The following is a 21,258-nucleotide window of genomic DNA, read 5'->3' as shown; positions in this document are numbered from 1 at the left end:
CTAGTATCCTACCGACCTAAAGTCTTTTTTACCCAAGGTTTTCAGTTTTTTTGCAATGAGCAGGGGTCCGTTCATACCCAGCACCACGCAGGCAGTCCGCCAATTTTGAGAAAACTTTCCCGTGACTTGTAGGCCTATGCCCATCTAGCTGTTTTTGGACTGCATCGTCGGCCCAAAATGCAACTAGTTTCAAAATGTCATCATCACTCCATCGGTCACTTCTACCCATCGTAAGAAATTGAGCAACAAATTGAGCTAAAATATTTACTGTCAGGTTGTAGACAGCAATGTCGATCGATGAACTCAAATCTGACTCTGGACAACACAAGTCCACCAACGGCCAAGTACATGTAAAAAATACGAAATACCATACACACATGGCGTGTGTACGAGAAGGAAGCTTGTTCACGCCAACTATTTATTCTATTCCTATTCCATTCACGTGGTCAATTTTTTTAATTCATATATTTATTTGTAAATTACAGATGTTATTCACTTTTATTTTCGTACCTAAACGTAAACACTTTCAGAAGGAGAAAACAAAAAAGGGCTATTGTTACCACGTGAATTATTTGGCGCGCTATTTTTGACGTCTGTGACCTTTCGAGATTAATGACGTCTCAACACAGTTGAAGCAAAAGGTGGGGTAAGTTAGACCCGCTTTCGTTCTCACTAGCTGCTTTTCCTGGGAAAAACGTTTTTCCCCGGGGTTAACGCCTTTAACCCTACCCCTTAACTGGGTAAATTATTTCCCGGGAAAATGTTATTTCCCGGGAGTTTTTTTGTAGTGTGAACAGATCGACTAACATTTCCCGGGAATTTCCCGGGAAATACCTGTAGTGTGAAAAGGGCTTAAGGCACTTCAGAGGGAGCCGTTTCTCACAATGTTTAATACCATCAACCTCTCCTCATTACTCGTCGCAAGGAAAGGTTTTATGCCAATAATTATGTTGAATAATTACCAATAGTGTCCACTGCTTTTAATTGAAATAATAAAACCATTTACATTTACATGCACAGTACAAACCATGTAGGCCTGTCCGTTGATATAAAAAAGTCTGCCCCCTATTAGAATAAAAATTGCATGTTCGTTGTGCAATGCAGTGCAACTTCTTCCTACTTAATTCTAAGTGAATGGTACCCTTAGTCACTCTGGACACTATTGGTAATGACTCAAAATAATTGTTGGCATAAAACTTACTTGGTAACAAGCTTGGATAGTTGTTGGTCGTATTACACATTGTGAGAAACGGCTCCCTCTGAAGTAATGAAGTTTTTGAGAAACAAGTAATTTCTCACTAAAATATTTGAATTGAATTTGAGATCTCAGCTGAGGTCTCAAATTCAAGGCTGCTGAAAGCACACAGCTTATGCGTCAAGGGTGTTTTTCCTCCATTATTCTCTCGCAACTTCGACGACCAATTTCAAATTTTCACAAGTTTGTTATTTTTTAAAGGCCCTATATATATGTTGAGAGAATACTGGTTTATTTTGACATTTACCAGAGATGTCCGGTGCCTTTAAATCAGCTGACATTTCTGAGTTGAATGACAAGTGTACACTTATAGTCGCCAGAGAGAGAGAGAGTTAATGTTGCAGTTTTATAACTACTTCTACAAACATTTATCACGTAAGATCACATGAATAACAATCAGTAATGCTGATTTAGAAAGCAATTTCGGCATCCATGACAGCGCACAAATTGTCTTATCAAAGGAACACGATGCCTTGGATCGGTCGAGTTGTTCTTTGAAAAGCGTTTGTAACCGTTTGTTATAAAATGCATATGATTAGAAAGATATTTTTAAAGTAGAATATAATGATCCACACAAGTATCTTTCGAAATTGCGTGGTTTTCCTTTTACCTCGTCGACAAACACGGTCGGCCATTATGGGAGTCAATTTTTTTAATCCCATAAATGGCCGACCGTGTTAGTTCGCAAAGAAAAAGGAAAACCACGCAATTTCGAGGCAAATGTGTGTGGATCATTGTATTCTACTTTTAAAACATATTTCTAACCATATGCATTTTGTAACAAACGGTTACAAACGCTTTTCAAAGACCAACTCGCCCGATCCAAGGCAACGTGTGCCTTTAACAAAAAGCAATTTTTGCGCCTTTACTTGTAAGATCCATGCTGCTATAGCGATCAATCAATTTTTTTTGTTTGTGCTATGGAAATCGAGTAAGTTGACAGCTAACGTATTTGCAATACCACGAACTGCATGAAAAGACCGGGAGAGTTGTTGCTGGGACTGAATGTAGCAGAAATATGGGAAAGTATTGAGTATGCAGTTCTTAGTACAAATCGATGTAAGCGTAAACATGAGATCTTTCTATCTATATTTCTTTATATCAATGCTAAACTAACATAGTTTTAATTGCCGCGACGCCCGCTGCAACACATGGGATTCGAACTGCCTCTATCCATCATAGCTGGTCTAGTGGTAAGACATCTGCTGTATATAGCAATGCAAAAGCCATGGGTTCGAATCCCACCAAAGTGATTTTCCTGTGGACTTTGTTTACAGATCTCTGTAAATTACTAAGTATGCAGTGCTTTAAACAATTCGGTGGAAGGGTTAAAACAAATTAGTTATTATACCAGATGCAAAACTAACAAAATGTAGCTAAAAAGCACAACCAATATGTTACGAGAATAATATAGGGTTAACGGCAAAACTACCATGTCACATGCTCAATTTGTTACTGGCATCCTGTTCATTTTCGAATCGGAGTTTGGCCCCTGCAGGTATTGAAAATTGAATGGATTGTCTGATACAGGCTCTGTTGTTGATGCAAATATAATGGCTGTTTGAAGGGGGGGGGGGGGGTTATAGCTTGATGGTTGCTTACTATAAAATCATCACATACAAAACATGATGGAATTGGGCACAGTTGTGTATAGGTTGAGATGGGGCTCTGTTGTAATTTATGCAAATGACCGTGTGGTGGGTGGGGGGTGGTGGTGGGGGGTGGGGGTAGTTAGATTACTGCTTATTTTGCCATCATAACCACCCCCCCCCCCCCCCCCCCCAAAAAAAAAAAAAAAAAAAAAAAACACCAATAGGCCTACTAGAGACACTAACTGATGGCCATGAAGTAAAGATGTGAACTACATTCAAATTGTTAACAGAAATATAAGATAAAACCAATATAACAAAATGGTTAATTTCTAATTAATAATACACATCATGACAACGAAAAGTAAAAAAACTCCCACATGATTGCTGTATAATGAATGGGGCGCCACCCACATTCTAATTAATAAATTGCTTCCTACGCCAATTAATATTGATAAGCCTGATCTTTGTCTAGCATGTTGGAACACACCGCTAACAGACGTGCTTTAACAAGATGTGGGCTTTGACAATAAGGGATTCGATGAAGCTGTGGATTCAGTGTCACGGCCCATTAGGTGTCATACCATAGAGTAAGGACAGCATAGTTGAAAACCAACCAGCAGTTAATTATTCTAGATCATGGTCTTAAAGGCAGTGGACAATATTGGTAATTACTTAAAATAATTATTAGCACAAAACCCTACTTGGTTATGAGTAATGGGGAGAGGTTGATAGTATAAAACATTTTGAGAAACGGCTCCCTCTGAAGTGAAGTATTTTTCGAGAAAGAAGTAATTTTCATCGAATTTGATTTCGAGACCTCATATTACTTAAAATGTGAGGTCTCGAAATCAAGCATCCGAAAGCGCAACTTCGTGTGACAAGGGTGTTTTTTTCTTTCATTATTATCTGATTTATCTCGCAACTTCGATGACCGATTGAGCTAAAATTTTCGGAGGTTTGTTATTCTGTGCATTTGTTGAGATACACCAAGTGAGACGTCTGGTCCAGTGTCTCGGTTCGGTTTCGGTTCAGTGGTTCAAGGCAAACTAATGAGGGTTGACAGAGGAGTGTGGGTTGGCATAAAAAATGAAATTTAGTTATTATCTGTTAATTATCTGTTATCAATTCTTCTGCGCACGGACACAATCATAGGTAGGCCTGTAAATTTTGGGGTCCATGAAAAACAGGTGTGCGTTTTCGCCAGTAACCAATAATTCTTTCGGTTGAACTTGCCGTTGGTTGATCAATGGCAATTGACCGAAACAGTTACGAGTGTGAAAACACACCCAGTTTGAAAACCACTGATTTAGCAGTTGTCTTATTTTTTGTTTGTTTTGTTTTGCAGCTTTTATCAATGTTTTTGCATGTAAATTTTCCATTTTGATTTTTTTTTTAATGGACAAATCAATGAATTGAATTGAATTGAATTGAATTGAATCTCAATGTTATAGTATCAAGAATCGCATTGTCAATGGAGAGTAATAAGTAGTCGAATAAGTCAAACACAAGATCTGCTCAAATACTCAACATTTATCTGTTGTTCGGTTGACGTATGAAATGACGCAGTTTTCGAGAAAGAAGTAATTTTCTACGAATTTGATTTCGAGACTTTTGAGGTCTCGAAATCAATCATCTGAAAGCACACAACTTCGTGTGACATTGATGTTTTTTTCATAGTTGACGATCAATTGAGCTGAATTTTCACAGGTTTGTTATTTTATGCATTAGACTGGTCTTTGACACTTACCAATAGTGTCCGGTATCTTTGGACAAAAAGTGTATCCATAATTGTGGTTGTGCGCATGATCTGGCAATGGCGGCTGAGGAAGTGATTTATTAAAATAAATTAACTTTCTGCATCGGCACGCCGCCATAATCGTTTCGAATCTTCGCTGCCGCCCTCGCGACCCTGTCCTTGATTATCCAATTAGAGTGCTTCGCAGTAATTAATTTATAGTTAATACAACAGGGACATGTTGGGCCTTACCAGCTCCTTTCTTGGAGATTTCCCTCTCACCAGTCTTGTGGACAAGTCCCTAATGTCTGTCTCAGTGATAGGGAAACGGCTCCCTCGTAGCCTTACTATCTCGCAATGGGGCTGCTCGGCGGAGACTACTTGCTTTTACCACGACTATCAGACCCTATTATATGAGATAGCCGTTTCAGTAGACCGCGACACATTTTTTTTAACGACTTGTCCACAAGTCTACCGTCTCATAGGTGTAGCAAGTAGAAGTCACTGTAGAATCGGCTCACAGTTTTCAGTCCATTTTGGGTCTCAACTCAGATTTTTTTTCTCTCGGGAACTAGCTTCATCTGCCACTGAGACCACCTGTCTCACCCGTGTCTACTTTGATTAACTTTTCATTTATTTACAGTAATTATTTATTTATTCTATACAATTAAGTGCTGTTTATCCTATTTTGTTTTGTATTGTTGTAACCTACACAAGCCTCGGCTTTTAGGCCTAATTCCTCCATGTGCAATAATGTGGAAATAATGTTATATTGGATTGAACTAAATGCAACCTTTTTACAGAGCTTTAGGCCTCTGTGGCTGTTTCGGTAGCGGTGTGGTTTGGTTGTTCATAGCTGACAGGGAATCATGACAGGGGCGGGGATAAAGAGCTTCCGACAGATCTGGGAGATAATTAGGTCTTGAACATTCGCCCGTCCTTAGGCGAGCTATGAAAGCATGGCGGTAATTTCTGATGTGATGATGAAAAACACCGGCTGTAATGTTTAGGGGATTGCAGCTCAAATAATTTCGTGGAGGTGTACAAGGCTTAAGGTAGTTGACACTATTGGTAATTGTCAAAGACTAGCCTTCACAGTTTGTGTAGCTCAACATTAACAAACCTGTGAAAATTTGAGCTCAATCGGTCATCGGAGTTTCGAGATAATAATGAAAGAAAAATAACCCTTGTCACACGAAGTTGTGTGCGCTTAGATGGTTGATTTCGAGACCTCAAGTTCTAAATCTGAGGTCTCGAAATCAAATTTGTGGAAAATTTCTTCTTTCTCGAAAACTATGGCACTTCAGAGGAAGCCGTTTCTCACAATGTTTTATACCATCAAACTCTCCCCATTTCTCGCCACCCTAGGTTTTATGCTAATAATTATTTTGAGTAATTACCAATAGTGTCCACTTCCTTTAACTTGCAGTGGCCTTAAAGTCATCCTATGTTTGAATTAGATTCCTTTTCCCCGGGTGATGGTTTGTTTTCGACTGGACCAACGTTTTCAAATCTTCATCGCGGAAGAATTTTCCAACATTCTCGTTGCAATCGAGCCGTAGCCAAACTTGCCAAAGTCGTTTGAATTTCAAAGTCGCTTGGATTTTAATCGACCGTGTTCTAAACCAGTTAAAACAATTAAAGGGTTATGCTTTGCCTTTACAAACAAACAATGAAGAAAGAGAGATGTTTTTTCAACGGTCTATGAGTCGACCTTACAAGAAACATATTTTTGAAAGCTAACCCCACAACATAGGCCTAAACATTTTTATTTTATTTTATTTTAACACTGTTAAAACAAGATTAGAAAGCAAAAAGCAAATTGGGATCATGCTCTTCTAAAGATATGCCTGTCTGAATAATGTACACGAAATTACAAGGAACGCCAGATGCAGAGTTCAGAAAAGAAGAAAAAAAATCCCACTAAACTTCAGTGAAAAACTCACAGAACGAACAAGCACAAGAAGACACCATCTCCCATCAGTGCAAAACCGAAGAGGTTAAATATGCCTTTAGCCCCTTGCTCTCAGTTTTTACCATTATTAGGGCGGGTAAAGTGTCAAAAGTTACCGACTGTAGAATTAGATCGTCCCCACACATAAATCACTGAGATAAAAAGTGTGATAGAAAGATTTACAAGAACGCAGGCATACGACTGTTGCATGCGCATAAGAAATGCTTTCTACAACCAGCCGTATACTATCACTAATCTTTAGTTGCCGGAAGTTTGAGAACCCTGCGGGCTTGATGGGATGTTTTGATTTGGATCTACGGATTGATGATGTTACTTACACTCATTGGTTGCATTTTCCTTTACCTTTGGCGAGAGTCACGGATAACTTTCCGTATGGCGCCACCACTTTTTCACTCATTTTTACAAAAAGGGATTTATCAATCAGGTAAATTAGATACTATATTATTTTATTTCGAATGAAAAAGTGGTGGCGCCATACGGAAACTTTTCCAGAGTCACAGCTGTAGACTCCACAAGATCTACAACAAGGTTCTGATTTTACAAATTGAAAGTAGAGAGCATGTTCTCGCTGGGTTGGTGGTACTGCTGATATAGGTTTGTGTTATTTTAGTTAGCCTCATCATTGTACGTGAGAGTACACAGTTGAGTTAGGGCGTATCACGTCCTAACTCAACTGTGTACTCGGTTCTTTTTCGTTCAGAACCTCATATCCCTGTATATCTGTATCTGTATCTGTTTTTTGGCTTGAGCCGGCAAACAATTTCTAAAGGTCCCACTCATCACAGGCACCCTCATCACACCGGAGATTCCTCACACCAGCTTGTGCGCATTGTGTGGATGGGATGGCTGAAATTTGAAGTGTTTAGTGAGAGTGTCTTTAAAGATGTCTAGTTTCTAATGAGTTGCTGGAAATCACACGACAGGCATGGGCTGGGGGGGGGGGGGGGGGGGGGCTTCTACCTTCATGCTACAGGATAAGACATTCCAGTCCTTGTTTAAGTGTCTTGGGAAAAAACCTGCTGCTGTAGATTTTGGGTTGAGATTCTGTTCAAAATACGGGAAGGTCGAGTAGAATGCTGTCCAAGTCTTGAAGAGGGATTTCATTTGGCAATTTACAGGCAACCAGTTGAAGATTGCACTATGGTGGCCCTGAAGGGACACCGCCAGTCGTGAATATTTTTTACGACATCGTGAATATTTTTGCGACGTCGTGAATTTATTCACGACAAGTCGCGAATATTTTTGCGACGTCGTGAATTTTTTCACGACAAGTCGCGAATATTTTTGCGACGTCGTGAATATTTTTGCGACGTGAATATTTTTGATTCACGACAAGTCGCGAATTTTGTCACGACTAGTCGCGAATATTTTCACGATGTCGTGAATATTTCTGCGACTAGTCGCGAATATTTTCGCGACTAGTCACGAATACTTTCACGACTAGTCGCGAATATTTTCACGACGTCGTGAATAATTCTGCAACTAGTCGCAAATATTTTTTGCGTAACTTAAAGGTTTCTTTCAATTTGTGCATGATGGGATAGCATACTACACGCGGCGCTGTGTATGATCGATCTTTGGTGCCATAGCACTTAAGTAAATTACCGTGGATCGGCTGATGGGCAGGGGAACGTTGACCAACTTAGAAGAACCTTTTGGCATTGAAAGACATGGTGTATTTACTCAGAAGTGTCTTGTTTCTGTTGGCAAGAAGTTTCTTTTTGGATAAGAGGTGTTCCGGGCTGCGGCGAACACCTAATTAAAATGTTAAGAGTCAGTTCAGGTAAATAGTTGACATAGTTGCTCACGGTCAAAAAATGAATTTTTTTTATACTTTGTTGGTGGAAGGGCCTTGGGGTGCAAGTAAACAAAATTGCATTTTCAATTCTATATATAGCCCGTTGCCATGGTTACGGCTCATTTTGTTTTTTGGCCATTTTAGGCCGATTTTGGGGTCTGAAAAACTGGTTTTTAGCTCATATTTACAACTCCACCCCACCAAAACGCAATATTATTTCAAAAAACCTTTTATATCACTACAAAGTATCATCCTTGGCCTTCCTTGAGAAAAAAAATTATTGCTTTAAATATCACCCTTGTGCTATTTTTGCATCATGCATTAGAGTATGTTTTTAGAACTTGCAAAATCGAAATTTTTACCCTATTTTTGGACCCCAAAATGTCAACTTGCCAGGGGTCTCAGAAAATTTTCCTTTCGTCTGTGATTAGGGCCAACATTGGTCTTTCCATATCTGGTGTCAAAAACTTGGGCAATTGTATCCTGTTGGGCCAGTACTGCCTCAAAACTAGACTTTTTTCCCCAAAACATGAAAAATGACTTTTTAAGGGTCTTTTCACATAATATCGACATACGTGTCCATGGTAAAAGAAAAGGAATATTTTTCTTATACTTTGTGGATGGTAGGGACTTGGGGTGCAAATAAACAACATTAACATTTCAAATCATAATATAACACGTTGCCATGGTAACTGATCATTTGTGTTTAGGCCACTTTGGGCCGATTTTGGGGTATGAAAAACTGTTTTTTTTTGAGCTAATATTTACAACTCCACCCCACCAAAAAACAAAAATATTTCATAAAACCTTTTACATCACTACAAAGTATCATCCTTGGCTTTACTTGAGACAAAAAAATATTGCTATAAAGTTCACCCTTGTTCTATTTTAAGAACGTGCATTATAGTATGTTTTTAGAGCTTGCAAAATCAACATTTTTACCATATTTTTTGCCCTCAAAATTCCATTTTTTCAGGGGTCTCAGAATATTTTCCTTTCGGTTTTGATCAGGGCCATAATTTGTCATTTTATTTCTGGTAAGAAAAGCTCGGGCAATTGTATCCTGATGTAACAGAACTGTCTCAAAAATAGACCCTTTTCCCCGAAAACATAGAGAAATGCATTTTGAAATATTTGCTTCATTTTGAATTTATAACATGAAGAAGTAAGCAATAATTCCATCAACCTGGCAGCTTTTTATAAGCACTTTGTAGGTTTAGTGCATTACCAAACATTGATCAGGACTTGTTGATGACCTAAATCTTATAATTTGCCCCACCCCGGCCCTGGCCCAATCATATTTCTTGACATTGCATAAAATAAAATAACAGTTTTGTGAACAGCGCCTCTTTTTTGAAAGTCACATTTTTAAATTCCCCTGCACATCAAGAAAGTTTGTACTGTCTTTAATGTTTTATTGGTTCTCAGAATATTTCCCTTTTTGTTTTGATTGGGCTATTATTATGGTTTGCATGTCTACTGGGGAGAAACACTTTGGTTTATTGTATCCTGTTGTGACACTTCTGCCTCAAAAATGGTAATTTTTCCAAAAACAATAAAAATGCATTTTGAAGTTATCCCTTAGTTTGAATTGATAAAAAACAAAAACGAGCATGCTTGTTAAAAAAATATGGCACTGTTTCCATGCTCTTTAAGCCACTGAGATCTTGTTTTGTCATAACTACTTTACCTAGTTGTACAGGTATGATTCACATTGCAAGAAGAGAAGTAGTGCGATGAGCAATCTTTACTGTTCTTGTCTTTACATGGCCTTATAATAGTCTTCTTGGTCCCCTGCCCGCTACCAAACTAAACATTTTCATCCCAATCAGAACAAAGAGGCTCTAAAAGTGAGCAAGTACTGTATCCAAAGTATAAATGGCCATTCACCTGCTTTGGCCTTCTGTAAGCAGTTCCCCCATCTATGGTGGGGTTCCTTTCAATTGTACTGTTGCAAACAATAAAAGAGTTGGTTTATTTAACGTGATAAACAATTCAGCAGGTAATGTTTGACAATGTTTTTTGTTGATCGTTCTCAGAGACATATATAATAATTATGAATTAGTAAGATAGTGAATGGAAATAATAATCAAACTAGCCTGAATAGACTTTTGTTACTGCAAATGCATCTTACTTATTTATGTTCAGCAGGTGCAAGTTTTTACAACTTCTTTCAATGTTGTTTCATTAAAGGAACACGTTGCCTTGGATCGGTCGAGTTGGTATTTGAAAAGCGTTTGTAAACGTTTATTAAAAAATGCATTATTATTAGAAAGATATTTTAAAAGTAGAATATAATGATCCACACAAGTATCACTCAAAAACCATGCATTTTAAAACAAACCGTTACAAACGCATTTCAAAGACCAACTTAACCGATCCCAAGCAACGTGTTCCTTTTAAATAATCTCTTACGCTCATCTTGCAAATCGTTAGTATCATTGTTTTTAATAAGATCTTGGCAAACTTTTCCAACACTTTTAAGCGGGCTTTTTAATTTCCCACGTTTGTGTTGGACATGATTGGATGCTCCAAACCATCTGCCGCAAGCACAGAAACTACATTGTTTATGATCTCTATCTCTAAGAAAAGTTTTACATTTGGTAGCAGGCAGGGACCAAGAAAAGTAGGCCCTGTATTAAAGACAACTTGTAAAGAATGCTCATCGCACTCTACTTGCAATGGGAATCATACCTGTATAATAGGTAAAGTAGCCAAATCAAGAACTCTCAGTGGCAAAGCATTGGTTATGGTTTGGTTGGATACCATTATGTTTAAATAAAAACTTTGTATTCAGTACTCAAAGGGCATGGAAACAGTGCCAGATTTTTAACAAGCATGCATTGTTTTTGAAAAATTACTATACTTAAGGCATGATCAGTCACAACAGGATACAATAAACACAGTGTTTCTACCCAGAAGACATGAAAACACCAATAACAACCGAATGGGAACACTTTCAAAAGAAGAGGCGCTATTCACAAAACATTGTTTTATGCAATGTCAAGAAATATGATTGGGGCTGGGCCGGGCAAATTCTAAAATTAAGGTCATCAACAGTTCCTGATAAATGTTGGGTAATCCACTAGTGCTAAGGAAAAGCTGCAAGATTGATGGAATTATTACTTTTTAATGTTAGAAATTCAGTATGAAGAAAAAACAATTCAAAATGCATTTTTCTGTTTGAGGAAAAAAGTCTATTTTTGAGACAGTACTGTTAACATCAGGATACACTTGCCAAGTTTTTCTTACCAGAAATAAAAAAGACAAATTTTGGCCCTGATCAAAACCGAAAGGAAAATATTCTGAGACCCCTGAAAATAATGAAATTTTGAGGGCAACAAATCTGGTAAAAATGTTGATTTTGCAAGTTCTAAAAACATACTCTAATGCACGTTCTAAAAATAGCACAAGAGTGAAATTTATAGCAATATTTTTTTGTCTCAAGTAAAGCCAAGGATGATACTTTGTAGTGATGTAAAAGGTTTTATGAAATATTTTTGTTTTTTGGTGGGGTGGATTTGTAAATATTAACTAAAAAAACAGTTTTTCATACCCCAAGATCGGCCTAAAGTGGCCTAAACACACATGAACTGTTACCATGGCAACGTGTTATATTATGATTTGAAATGTAAATGTTATTTATTTGGACCCCAAGTCCCTACCATCCTACCATCCACAAAGTATAAGAAAAATATTCCTTTTTTTTTTTTTACCGTGGACACGTATTTCGATATTATGTGAAAAGACCCTTAAAAAGGCATTTTTCATGTTTTGGGGAAAAAAGTCTAGTTTTGAGGCAGTACTGTCACAACAGGATACAATTGCCCAAGTTTTTGACACCAGATATGGAAAGACCACTGTTGGCCCTAATCACAGCCGAAAGGAAAATTTTCTGAGACCCCTGGCAAATTGACATTTTGGGGTCCAAAAATAGGGTAAAAATGTCGATTTTGCAAGTTCTAAAAACATACTGTAATGCATGATGCAAAAATAGCACAAGGGTGTTATTTAAAGCAATAATTTTTTTTTCTCAAGGAAGGCCAAGGATGATACTTTGTAGTGATATAAAAGATTTTTTGAAATAATGTTGCATTTTAGTTGGGTGGAGTTGTAAATATGAGCTAAAAACCAGTTTTTCAGACCCCAAAATCGGCCTAAAATGGCCAAAAAACAAAATGAGCCGTAACCATGGCAACGGGCTATATATAGAATTGAAAATGCAATTTTGTTTACTTGCACCCCAAGGCCCTTCCACCAACAAAGTATAAAAAAAATTCATTTTTTGACCGTGAGCAACTATGTCAACTATTTACCTGAACTGACTCTTAAGTTCTAATCTAACGTTAGGACTCGGGAGTAATACCTCCATGCTCTATGCATGGAGGATTCGTGGAGGTACATGACTGTAGACAAACCATGCTCTATATGGATGCTATGGTACAGTACACATAACAGAGATATGATCAGGAGTAACATCAGTCCATGTTGTTTTTAATAAAAATGGTTTGTATTTCAAAGTTAGCGCCTGAGGTCTGTATTTTGCCCAGACGGTAGAGTTCGTGAAATTTAAATACTTACATTATTATATTAATTATTATTCGAGATTAAATTGGGCTTTCATTTTCTTTTCTTTTTTCCCCTTGCTTTTATTAATATTGGGGAGACTGTGCCTTAACCATGGCCTAGTGCCACCATGTTAACATTATTGCTGATTCACAAATTGAACATTGAACAAATCGAACATTGTTAGTTAGCAAACAATGAAAAAGTTGTCCTAACCTAACTTTACATTTTGCCATACAAACTGTCTATGAATATGATGGCATTGTTAATTTTTTTAACACTAAGAATAGAATTTCAGAAATGATTGTGGCACCAAATGGAGTCATCATCTGTATATTAATAACCTTCGTTTATTTTGTTTGTTTTTATGTAGATTTTATGTATTGTGTGCATTTGTCCACCACATCTTGTAGAAACTGTCTTGCCAGACTAGGTATTATGCTGTATTATGTTCAATATTTACTTGACGATCCGGTCTTGTGATGTATGTGGTGCACAGACGCACTGAATTATTCTATGTAATATCCAATGACCAACATCATGGTTGCCTCTTATTTTTTCATTTAAAGACTTTATGAAAAAAATGATGGCAAAACATTTAGATATCGACTGACATTGATTTCAGTAGGTTGATAAAGCTAGTTTTAATTCTCTCATGACAGAAGTACTCTTGATCAGCACATTGACACCCCTACCCTGGTAGAAGTGAATTGCTTTGCCATTCAAATAGTACTTTCTTCTATTAATAAAAATGATATTACTACATGCTCCCTGAATGTATTTTTAATTGTGATCTGTTGAATAATTGTGCTGGCTATCTAAATTAAATGCATTCTAGCCTCAGTTTCATTAAAGCCATTGGACCCTTTCGGTACAGAAAAAAAAAAAAAGTTCACAGATTTACAAATAATTTACAGGGTTTACAGAAGGTAATGGTGAAAGACTTCTCTTGAAATATTAGTCCATGAAATGCTTTACTTTTTGAGAAAACGGTAAAACAATATAAATTCTCGTTAACGAGAATTACGGATTTGTTATAAACACATGTCATGACACGGCGAAACGCGCGAAAACAGGAGTGGGTTTTCCCGTTATTTTCTCCCGACTCCGATGTCCGATTGAGCCTAAATTTCCACAGGATTGTTATTTTATATATAAGTTGTGATACACGAAGTGTGGGACTTGGTCAATACTGTTTACCGAAAGTGTATAATGGCTTTAAACAAAATTTGTTTACCTCGCTTTCAATGTAATATATGACTGACTCATGAATAAAGCCCATTGACACAGTCAATGCCTGTATTAATATCTACTGAACACAAGAACTTGTATTTCTTATCACTATAAGGAGCACTAGTAGCCATGTTTGGTAAAATTGAGGGGGGGGGGAGATATACATGACCATTTCGCTCATTCGAAGAATGACAGTTGTTTTGATGTGCATTGAATTTCACATGCTTGAATATAATGTTGGTCTAAACATGTGCTCATGATTAAAGGCAGTGGACACTATTGGTAATTGTTCAAAATAATTATTAGCATAAAACCTTTCTTGGTGACGAGTAATGGGGAGAGGTTGATGGTATAAAACATTGTGAGAAACAGCTCCCTCTGAAGTGCCATAGTTTTTGAGAAAGAAGTAATTTTCCACGAATTTGATTTCGAGACCTCAGATTTAGAACTTGCACACAAACGCACACAACTTCGTGCAAGGGTGTTTCCTTCTTTCATTATTATCTCGCAACTTTGATGACCGATTGAGTTGAAATTTTCACAGGTTAGTTATTTTATGCATATGTTGAGATACACTAACTGTGAAGGCTGGTCTTTGACAATTACCAATAGTGTCCACTGCCTTTAAGTTGAATCATAAAATGCAATTTCTTCATAGTTAAAGCCAAATAAACCATGTAATTTCCATGCAAGACGTTTGTTTGCATGTTCCTATGTACACGTAGAAGGGTCACAGAGTTGTTTTGGTAAATGCACTATTCGTATTTATGCTTTTTTTTTTAAGAAGAGTAACCAAAACAACATTTTTAAAAACAAATTTCACTATTCATATTTTATACACAAAAACTGCATCTTTAATGTATGCACTATTCAAGTCGAACGTAACACATTCCTGTTGATTGTGTATGCACAGTAGACTTTTGTTAATACAAACTTGTCCAAACCTAACCATAATGTCTGTTAATACAATGCTGCACATAAAGCAAAGTTTAGAGCAGCTTTTATTCAGAGCTTATTTATTCAACCCAGGTGAAAAGTAAGGTTATGTAACGCAAATGCATGTGTACATGCTGCTGCAGCCAGCCGTCACCGCCCTCTATCGCCTGTTTGGTAATACGCACTCTCAAGCTACTTAAAAAATATTTGCGACTAGTCGCGAATTTATTCACGACTAGTCGTGAAAATATTCACGACTAATCTTGAAAATATTTGCGACTAGTCGCAAATTTATTCACGACGTCGTGAAAATATTCGCGACTTGTCGCAAATAAATTCACGACGTCGCAAAAATATTCGCGACTTGTCGTGAATAAATTCACGACATCGCAAAAAATTTCACGACGTCGCAAAAATATTCACGACTGGCTGTGTCCCTTCAGGGCCACCATATTGAACCACCCAGGCAATCTCCGAAATGAAAGTTATTATTTTCCATGATTATTGTTATGTGAATTGGAAATTGTCAAAGAAATATATCTTATTTTAATTATATACTAACTTTTTTTATTATAAAATTGAAAAAGTGGTGGCAGGATCAGACATTTTTCTAATGTGCTGCCGAAGTGTTTGTCTTGCTCCAAGTTGCCTGAAAAATTGCCCTGTCTAAAGGGTATGTCGGGGCATTTTTCAGGTTTTAGCTGGAAAACTCCCCTTATCCTGCCACCTCCTTTTCATTAATTTATACCCAAAGAAATGTCTCATTTGAGTAAACTAGATGCTATTTTATTTCATAATGAATGAAAAAGTGGTGGCAGGATACATACAATTTTCCGGTAAGATATGTAAATCAGTAGAATTTGAGCTGAATTTTGGGTGATGAATTGGTGGCGATCCTGCAGCGAAAAAATTGCCAATACCAATATTTGGGTGTCTTTGCATTAAGGCAGCTATGACATGGTTTTAAAGGGTCGTAGGACATAAAACACAAGCTTCTCTTATCCTAATATTGCTTGCTGAGATGCTGTATTTTAGAAACTAGTAAAACATATAAAAACATGATTGTATAAAAACGTATAAAACGTGATTGTTTTACTCATTTCTCAAAAACTACAGCACTTTAGCAAGTAAAATTTTGAGGTAAGCTTTCCACTATGATTTCTTCAAACAGAGTACTGTAAATCCGTGATCATTGTGTTTTGTGTTGCACAAAATTACCAAATCCTTTAAAGCAAAGCTATCCCCAAGAGCGTTGACTGCCTCATGCGTCAGACGACGCAGGAGCCCCTAAGTAAGTAAGTAAGTATCCCCAAATCATGGCTAGAACTCCCCAAAGAATCTTTGTGTAAAAAGGGATTTTTATTTTATTATTGACAATTGGCTTAATTTTTTTGTTTTCTTCTTCATTTTTTGTCTGTACAGTGTGTGATGCTTACCAAGCAAATGCGGTTCCAGGTCAGTGAATAAAACCATTTTGTTGATGTTGTTGTTTATTTGTTGATAATCCAACCCTAACAGGTTTCCCCAGTAAAGAAAAGAAAACCACCTTTTGCAAGGAAAAGCAAACTATACATGTTTCAGTCCGTACTACATCCCAGGCTGTGTTAAAGAGGAATATCAATTCCTACCTTTAATTAGCTCCCGTAAGTTATTTCATCTTAGTTAAAGACATCAGACACTATTGGTAACTGTCAAAGACCAGTCTTCTCACTTGGTGTTCTCAAACACAGATGCATAAAATAACAAACCTGTGAAAATTTGAGCTCAGTTGGTCATCGAAGTTGTGAGATAATAATGAAAGAAAAAACACCTTGTGTGCTTTATGCATGATTTTGAGACCTCAAAATCTAACTCTGAGGTCTTGAAATCAAATTCATTGAATATTACTTCTCCCTTCTCTACCTCCCTTCACAATGTTTTATACCATCAACCTCTCCCCATCACTCGTTACCAAGTAAAGTTTCATAATAATAATTATTTTGAGTAATTATACCAATAGTGTCCGCTGCCTTTGAATGTTTTCTTTGCAGGGAATTTTGGGGTGATCTGTACGATTACCATTGGCTTGACTGGTACCTTACTCATTTCCTGCTTAGCGTAATAACTTTTTCTGCCTAACAGCTTTATGAAATAGCCCTGTAATGAACCTTGGCAGGTTCGGCAAGCGTAAAAAACGGTTAATCATCGGCTGGTGGTCGTTTCAGCCCTGAAAGCTTCCCTCAATATAATCACATACTCTTAGCCCACCATGGATGAAATTGACTATATAGAACCACATATTACTCAGGGGACATCTGGAACACAAAGCGTGAAATCAGTTTTTAGTCTCTTGGGTACGAGTAATGAAAGAGAGACAGGGAATATTTTTTTATATGAGCTCGAAAGATTTCTAATGGGAAAGATTTTTGATGGGACTCTGGGGTGTGTGTTTTATGAATTCTTCAATTTTCAAAGGTGATTTCCTTATTCAGCTATACATAGCTCACGAGGATGCTGCAGAAGTGTATGTCACATGCAAAGTGCATAAAAAAAAATATAAAAGGGAAGATAAGGTGGCGACAAGGTGATTAACTAACAGCATTTTCTGTGAAGTACTTTTTTGCTTCAATCCATCAAAGTGTGGTAACCCTCACTCCGTAATTGAGTAATTTGTACTCTTGTTTTTTATCTTTACCGGTCTCAAGATGAGTGCCCTTTACTTCTCGGAATGGAGTCCGGCTCGATCCCGGACGCCTACATCTCGGCCTCGAGTTTCGCTACTACTGACCACCTGCCGGCATTTGGTCGCCTTGGCAACCACTCGTACTGGAAGCCCGATGTGAACGACACCTCCCCCTGGCTGCAGGTGTGCTTTCCAAAGAGGATGATTGTGTCTGGGGTCGTCGTGCAAGGTGGCGGAGACGGGGACCAGGCTGGCTGGGTGGAGAACTTTGAGTTGGATTACTCACAGGATGGGGAGTACTGGTGGAAGTATAGAGATTTCCAAGAGTTTGTTGACATTCCGCCCATTATTGTAAGTTCAAGCAAAGTCTGAAATCCTCAGAACTCAGGCCTTGTCCGAATTGGGGCCTTTTGGAACACTAGGTGGCAGCAGACTTACCTGATAAATCAATTGTTCTTGGTAATGAGCACCTGCTCAGGACCATGTGAACAGTGGAAATTTACTTGAAAGTCTGCTGCAAATTCCAAAGTATCCAATTCACGAAGCCCTGTTAGGGCTATGGCTGGATTGTCGTATCAGTTTGCGTTGTAGGATGCCCTTAACATAAGGCCAAGTAAAATAAATAACATGTCCTCGCCCGCGTCGGTTTTGGCAGCCACACTGATTTTTTTGTTATTTGTTATTAAACAAAATATATATATTATTTATAGCTACTTCAAATGTATCCTTTATTTTTCTTGAGCAGTTTCATCATCTTTTTTACAAGTACATGTAGGCCTACAAGATAAGCTATTGCAACACATTAAGGATAATCCTTTACATCGAAACGTTTTGCCCTTCACTGGTTTGCATGCCACAGTTGTTTGCACAAGGGCGCAATGCCACGCACACAGAATAACTTTTAAGCAGAAGAAAGAATGACTCTTTAGAAATAATTATGTATCAAAATGGACACAGAAACGCACACAGAATTTCAGGACATACAGAACATACTTATAAAACCATAAAACCATCTTCAAATGCATATGGCGGCCGTCTTAAACATGGTGGCCATCTTGCAAAAAAAGAAGAAGAAAAAATTGAAAATAAAAAATAACAAGGACCATACTCACCAACTTTTTCAAAAAGTCCGAACGGGCAACATGTTATTTGTTTTACTCGGCCTAACCCCTCGCAGCAACAGCTGTAGGTTAAGCCGCCAATTTGGAACTGGCCTATGACTGCAAAACCATCAACCCTCGTTATAAAGAGCAGAGCTTGTTCTAAACCAGTTCTGGTTAATACATTTAGTGGAGTGTCATGGTCGAGCGGTTTCAGAACCCTGGACTGGAGCTCTGGTGTTTCTGATCAGTGTGGGTTTGAGTCCTGGACAATTGTATCCTTTTAGCAAGATACTTCACCATAACTGCTTTGTCCCTCATAAGTCCTGTGTACTAGGATTGGCAGGGCACATAAAAGAACCCAGGCGTCAATTTCACCAAACTTTTCCTGACTTAAGATTTTTCTTAGGACTTAGTATGAGTCCAACCCCGCAATGTAGCATGCAGACCTTAAGATTAATCCTAAATAGGACTGGTTACTCGTCCTAACTCTATGGTAGGATTAATTCTAGCGTTTCGTGAAATCGGCTGCAGAACCCTTATCATGGAAGAGTAGGGGTTCACTCCAGTGTTTCTGGTCCTAATAGCAAACACCCTCGTTATACAGGTCTCTAAAGGCTAGTGAATTACAGTGATTAAGTTCATTAATGATGCTTCCTTAATTTCATTACCAGAAATATAATAATTCTGCAGTCCCAAATCTCATTTTTGCTTTGCAATGTTTTGTTTTTGCTGTCCCTTTATAACAATGTTTCTGTTATTCTGGTATTCTATTTTTTTAACAGACGTTCAGAGCGAATGGAGAAGCATCTTGTGCTAGGCCGGTGATCCTCCCCAGTGCAGTCCGAGCCAAATGTCTAAGAATAATCCCCACTCTCTGGAACCAAAATCTTCACTTACGGATTGACTTGGTCGGATGCTTAGACAATGGTAAGAGTTGAAAAAGATGGTGCGACTTAAACAGTAACATGTTTCAAGAAAAACACCAAATATTTCCCGACTTGAGGATTTTCTCAAAGTTTCCTTTTAAGACTTAAAATGTCTTTAAAAAAGTGAATCACTAGTCACCACAGGGATGAAGAAACATTCCATATTTAGGTCCTAGAGGGAAATTGGTCATGTCAGAGCACAGGAGAGTTTCATCCTCACAATGAAGTGTTATTTCCTTTTTAATGGGTCGTAAAGGATGAAAATATTTTTTTTCTTCGTGATCATGAGACGAAAATTATTTTAGCATGTAAACACAGTTTTTTTATGACATTGTTTTACTCGTTTCTCAAAAACTATCAGCAACTAATATTTTAAGGTACGCTTTCTACTACCAATATCTTCAAACGGTGTAAGTTTAATGTAAATCTGTTGACACTGTGTTTTGTTAAACGTTAAGCTTCCATACCAATTCCTCAAGAGCAATATTTCAAAGAGGGAAATAAAGGGAAATAAACTCCAACAGCAATTTAAAACTTTAAACAAACCCCCTTAAAAAGTGGTGGCCGAGTTTGGAATTTTTTCTAAAGAAATAGTCCACATACATGTAGCTGTATATTTGTATTTCTGGTGATGCACCATTTTGATAGCACTAAAAAAGTGTCTCCCATTTCTCATTCCACTCTAGACTGTGATAAAGTCTTAGGATTGTCCACAGGTCTGGTGTCGGACTCCCAAATCACCTCCTCCAGTAGTGCAAATGAGACAAACTCATCCAAGACTGCACGACTCAACCCGCTGCATGACTCAGGGACCGGCTGGGTTCCGCGTACCAGCGACCATCAACAATGGCTGCTGGTGGACCTCAAACGCAGACACACCATAAAGGCCGTGCTGACACAGGGTTGCGGAAATGGGAATTTATGGGTGACATTCTTCAAGATGCTCCACGGAGATTCGGAGGACGGACTGTATCCTTATTTGGATCAAAATAGCCGTCCAAAGGTGCGTCGGAATCAATGATATAAAAACCTGCCGTCGATTTCACAAAGAGTTAGGACTCGTCTTATCTCGAGTTAGGACGAGTAACTCGTCCTAACTTAGGATTAATCTTAAGGTCTGCATGCTACAGTGCAGGGTTGGGACTCGTTCTTAGTCCTAAGATTAATCCTAAGTTAAGAAGAGTTTTGTGAAATCGACGGCTGGTTCAGGCATGCAACTTTGTTGGTTCTGGAAACTTTTTTTTTGTCAACCCTAAATCATTTAAAATTTACCCAGTAAGTTCCCGTGTGGTTTATGACTTCAAAAGTTGTATCCCCTTAAGGTGCATCCCTGGCCATGATTGTATGGCTTCTGTCTGGCACCCCAATTTTTTTTCAGGGGACCGCCAACATATTGCTATAGCTCAGTTGGTAAAGCGCTGGCACATTAAACCGGAGGTCGTTGTTAAAATCCTGCTTAGTAATTTTTTATTTGTTC

General features: G+C 37.9%; 1 protein-coding gene across 2 annotated transcripts in view; it reads left to right on the top strand.

Annotated features, from left to right (window-relative positions):
- The window catches only part of LOC139953701 (uncharacterized), a 70,850-nt gene that overhangs the window by 7,444 nt on the left and 42,148 nt on the right, over positions 1 to 21,258 (top strand). For both annotated transcript variants that reach the window (XM_071953229.1, XM_071953222.1), the window contains exons 4-7: positions 16,513 to 16,545; positions 17,775 to 18,103; positions 19,638 to 19,782; positions 20,468 to 20,784. In XM_071953229.1, coding sequence (XP_071809330.1) covers positions 16,513 to 16,545; positions 17,775 to 18,103; positions 19,638 to 19,782; positions 20,468 to 20,784 — 824 coding nt within the window. The remainder of the gene's footprint in view (positions 1 to 16,512; positions 16,546 to 17,774; positions 18,104 to 19,637; positions 19,783 to 20,467; positions 20,785 to 21,258) is intronic.

The sequence above is a fragment of the Asterias amurensis genome, chromosome 2, assembly GCF_032118995.1.
Source record: "Asterias amurensis chromosome 2, ASM3211899v1".
NCBI lineage: Eukaryota > Metazoa > Echinodermata > Asteroidea > Forcipulatida > Asteriidae > Asterias > Asterias amurensis.
The sequence above is the reverse complement of the archived record's forward strand: the minus strand, read 5'-3'. Positions and strand labels throughout refer to the sequence as shown.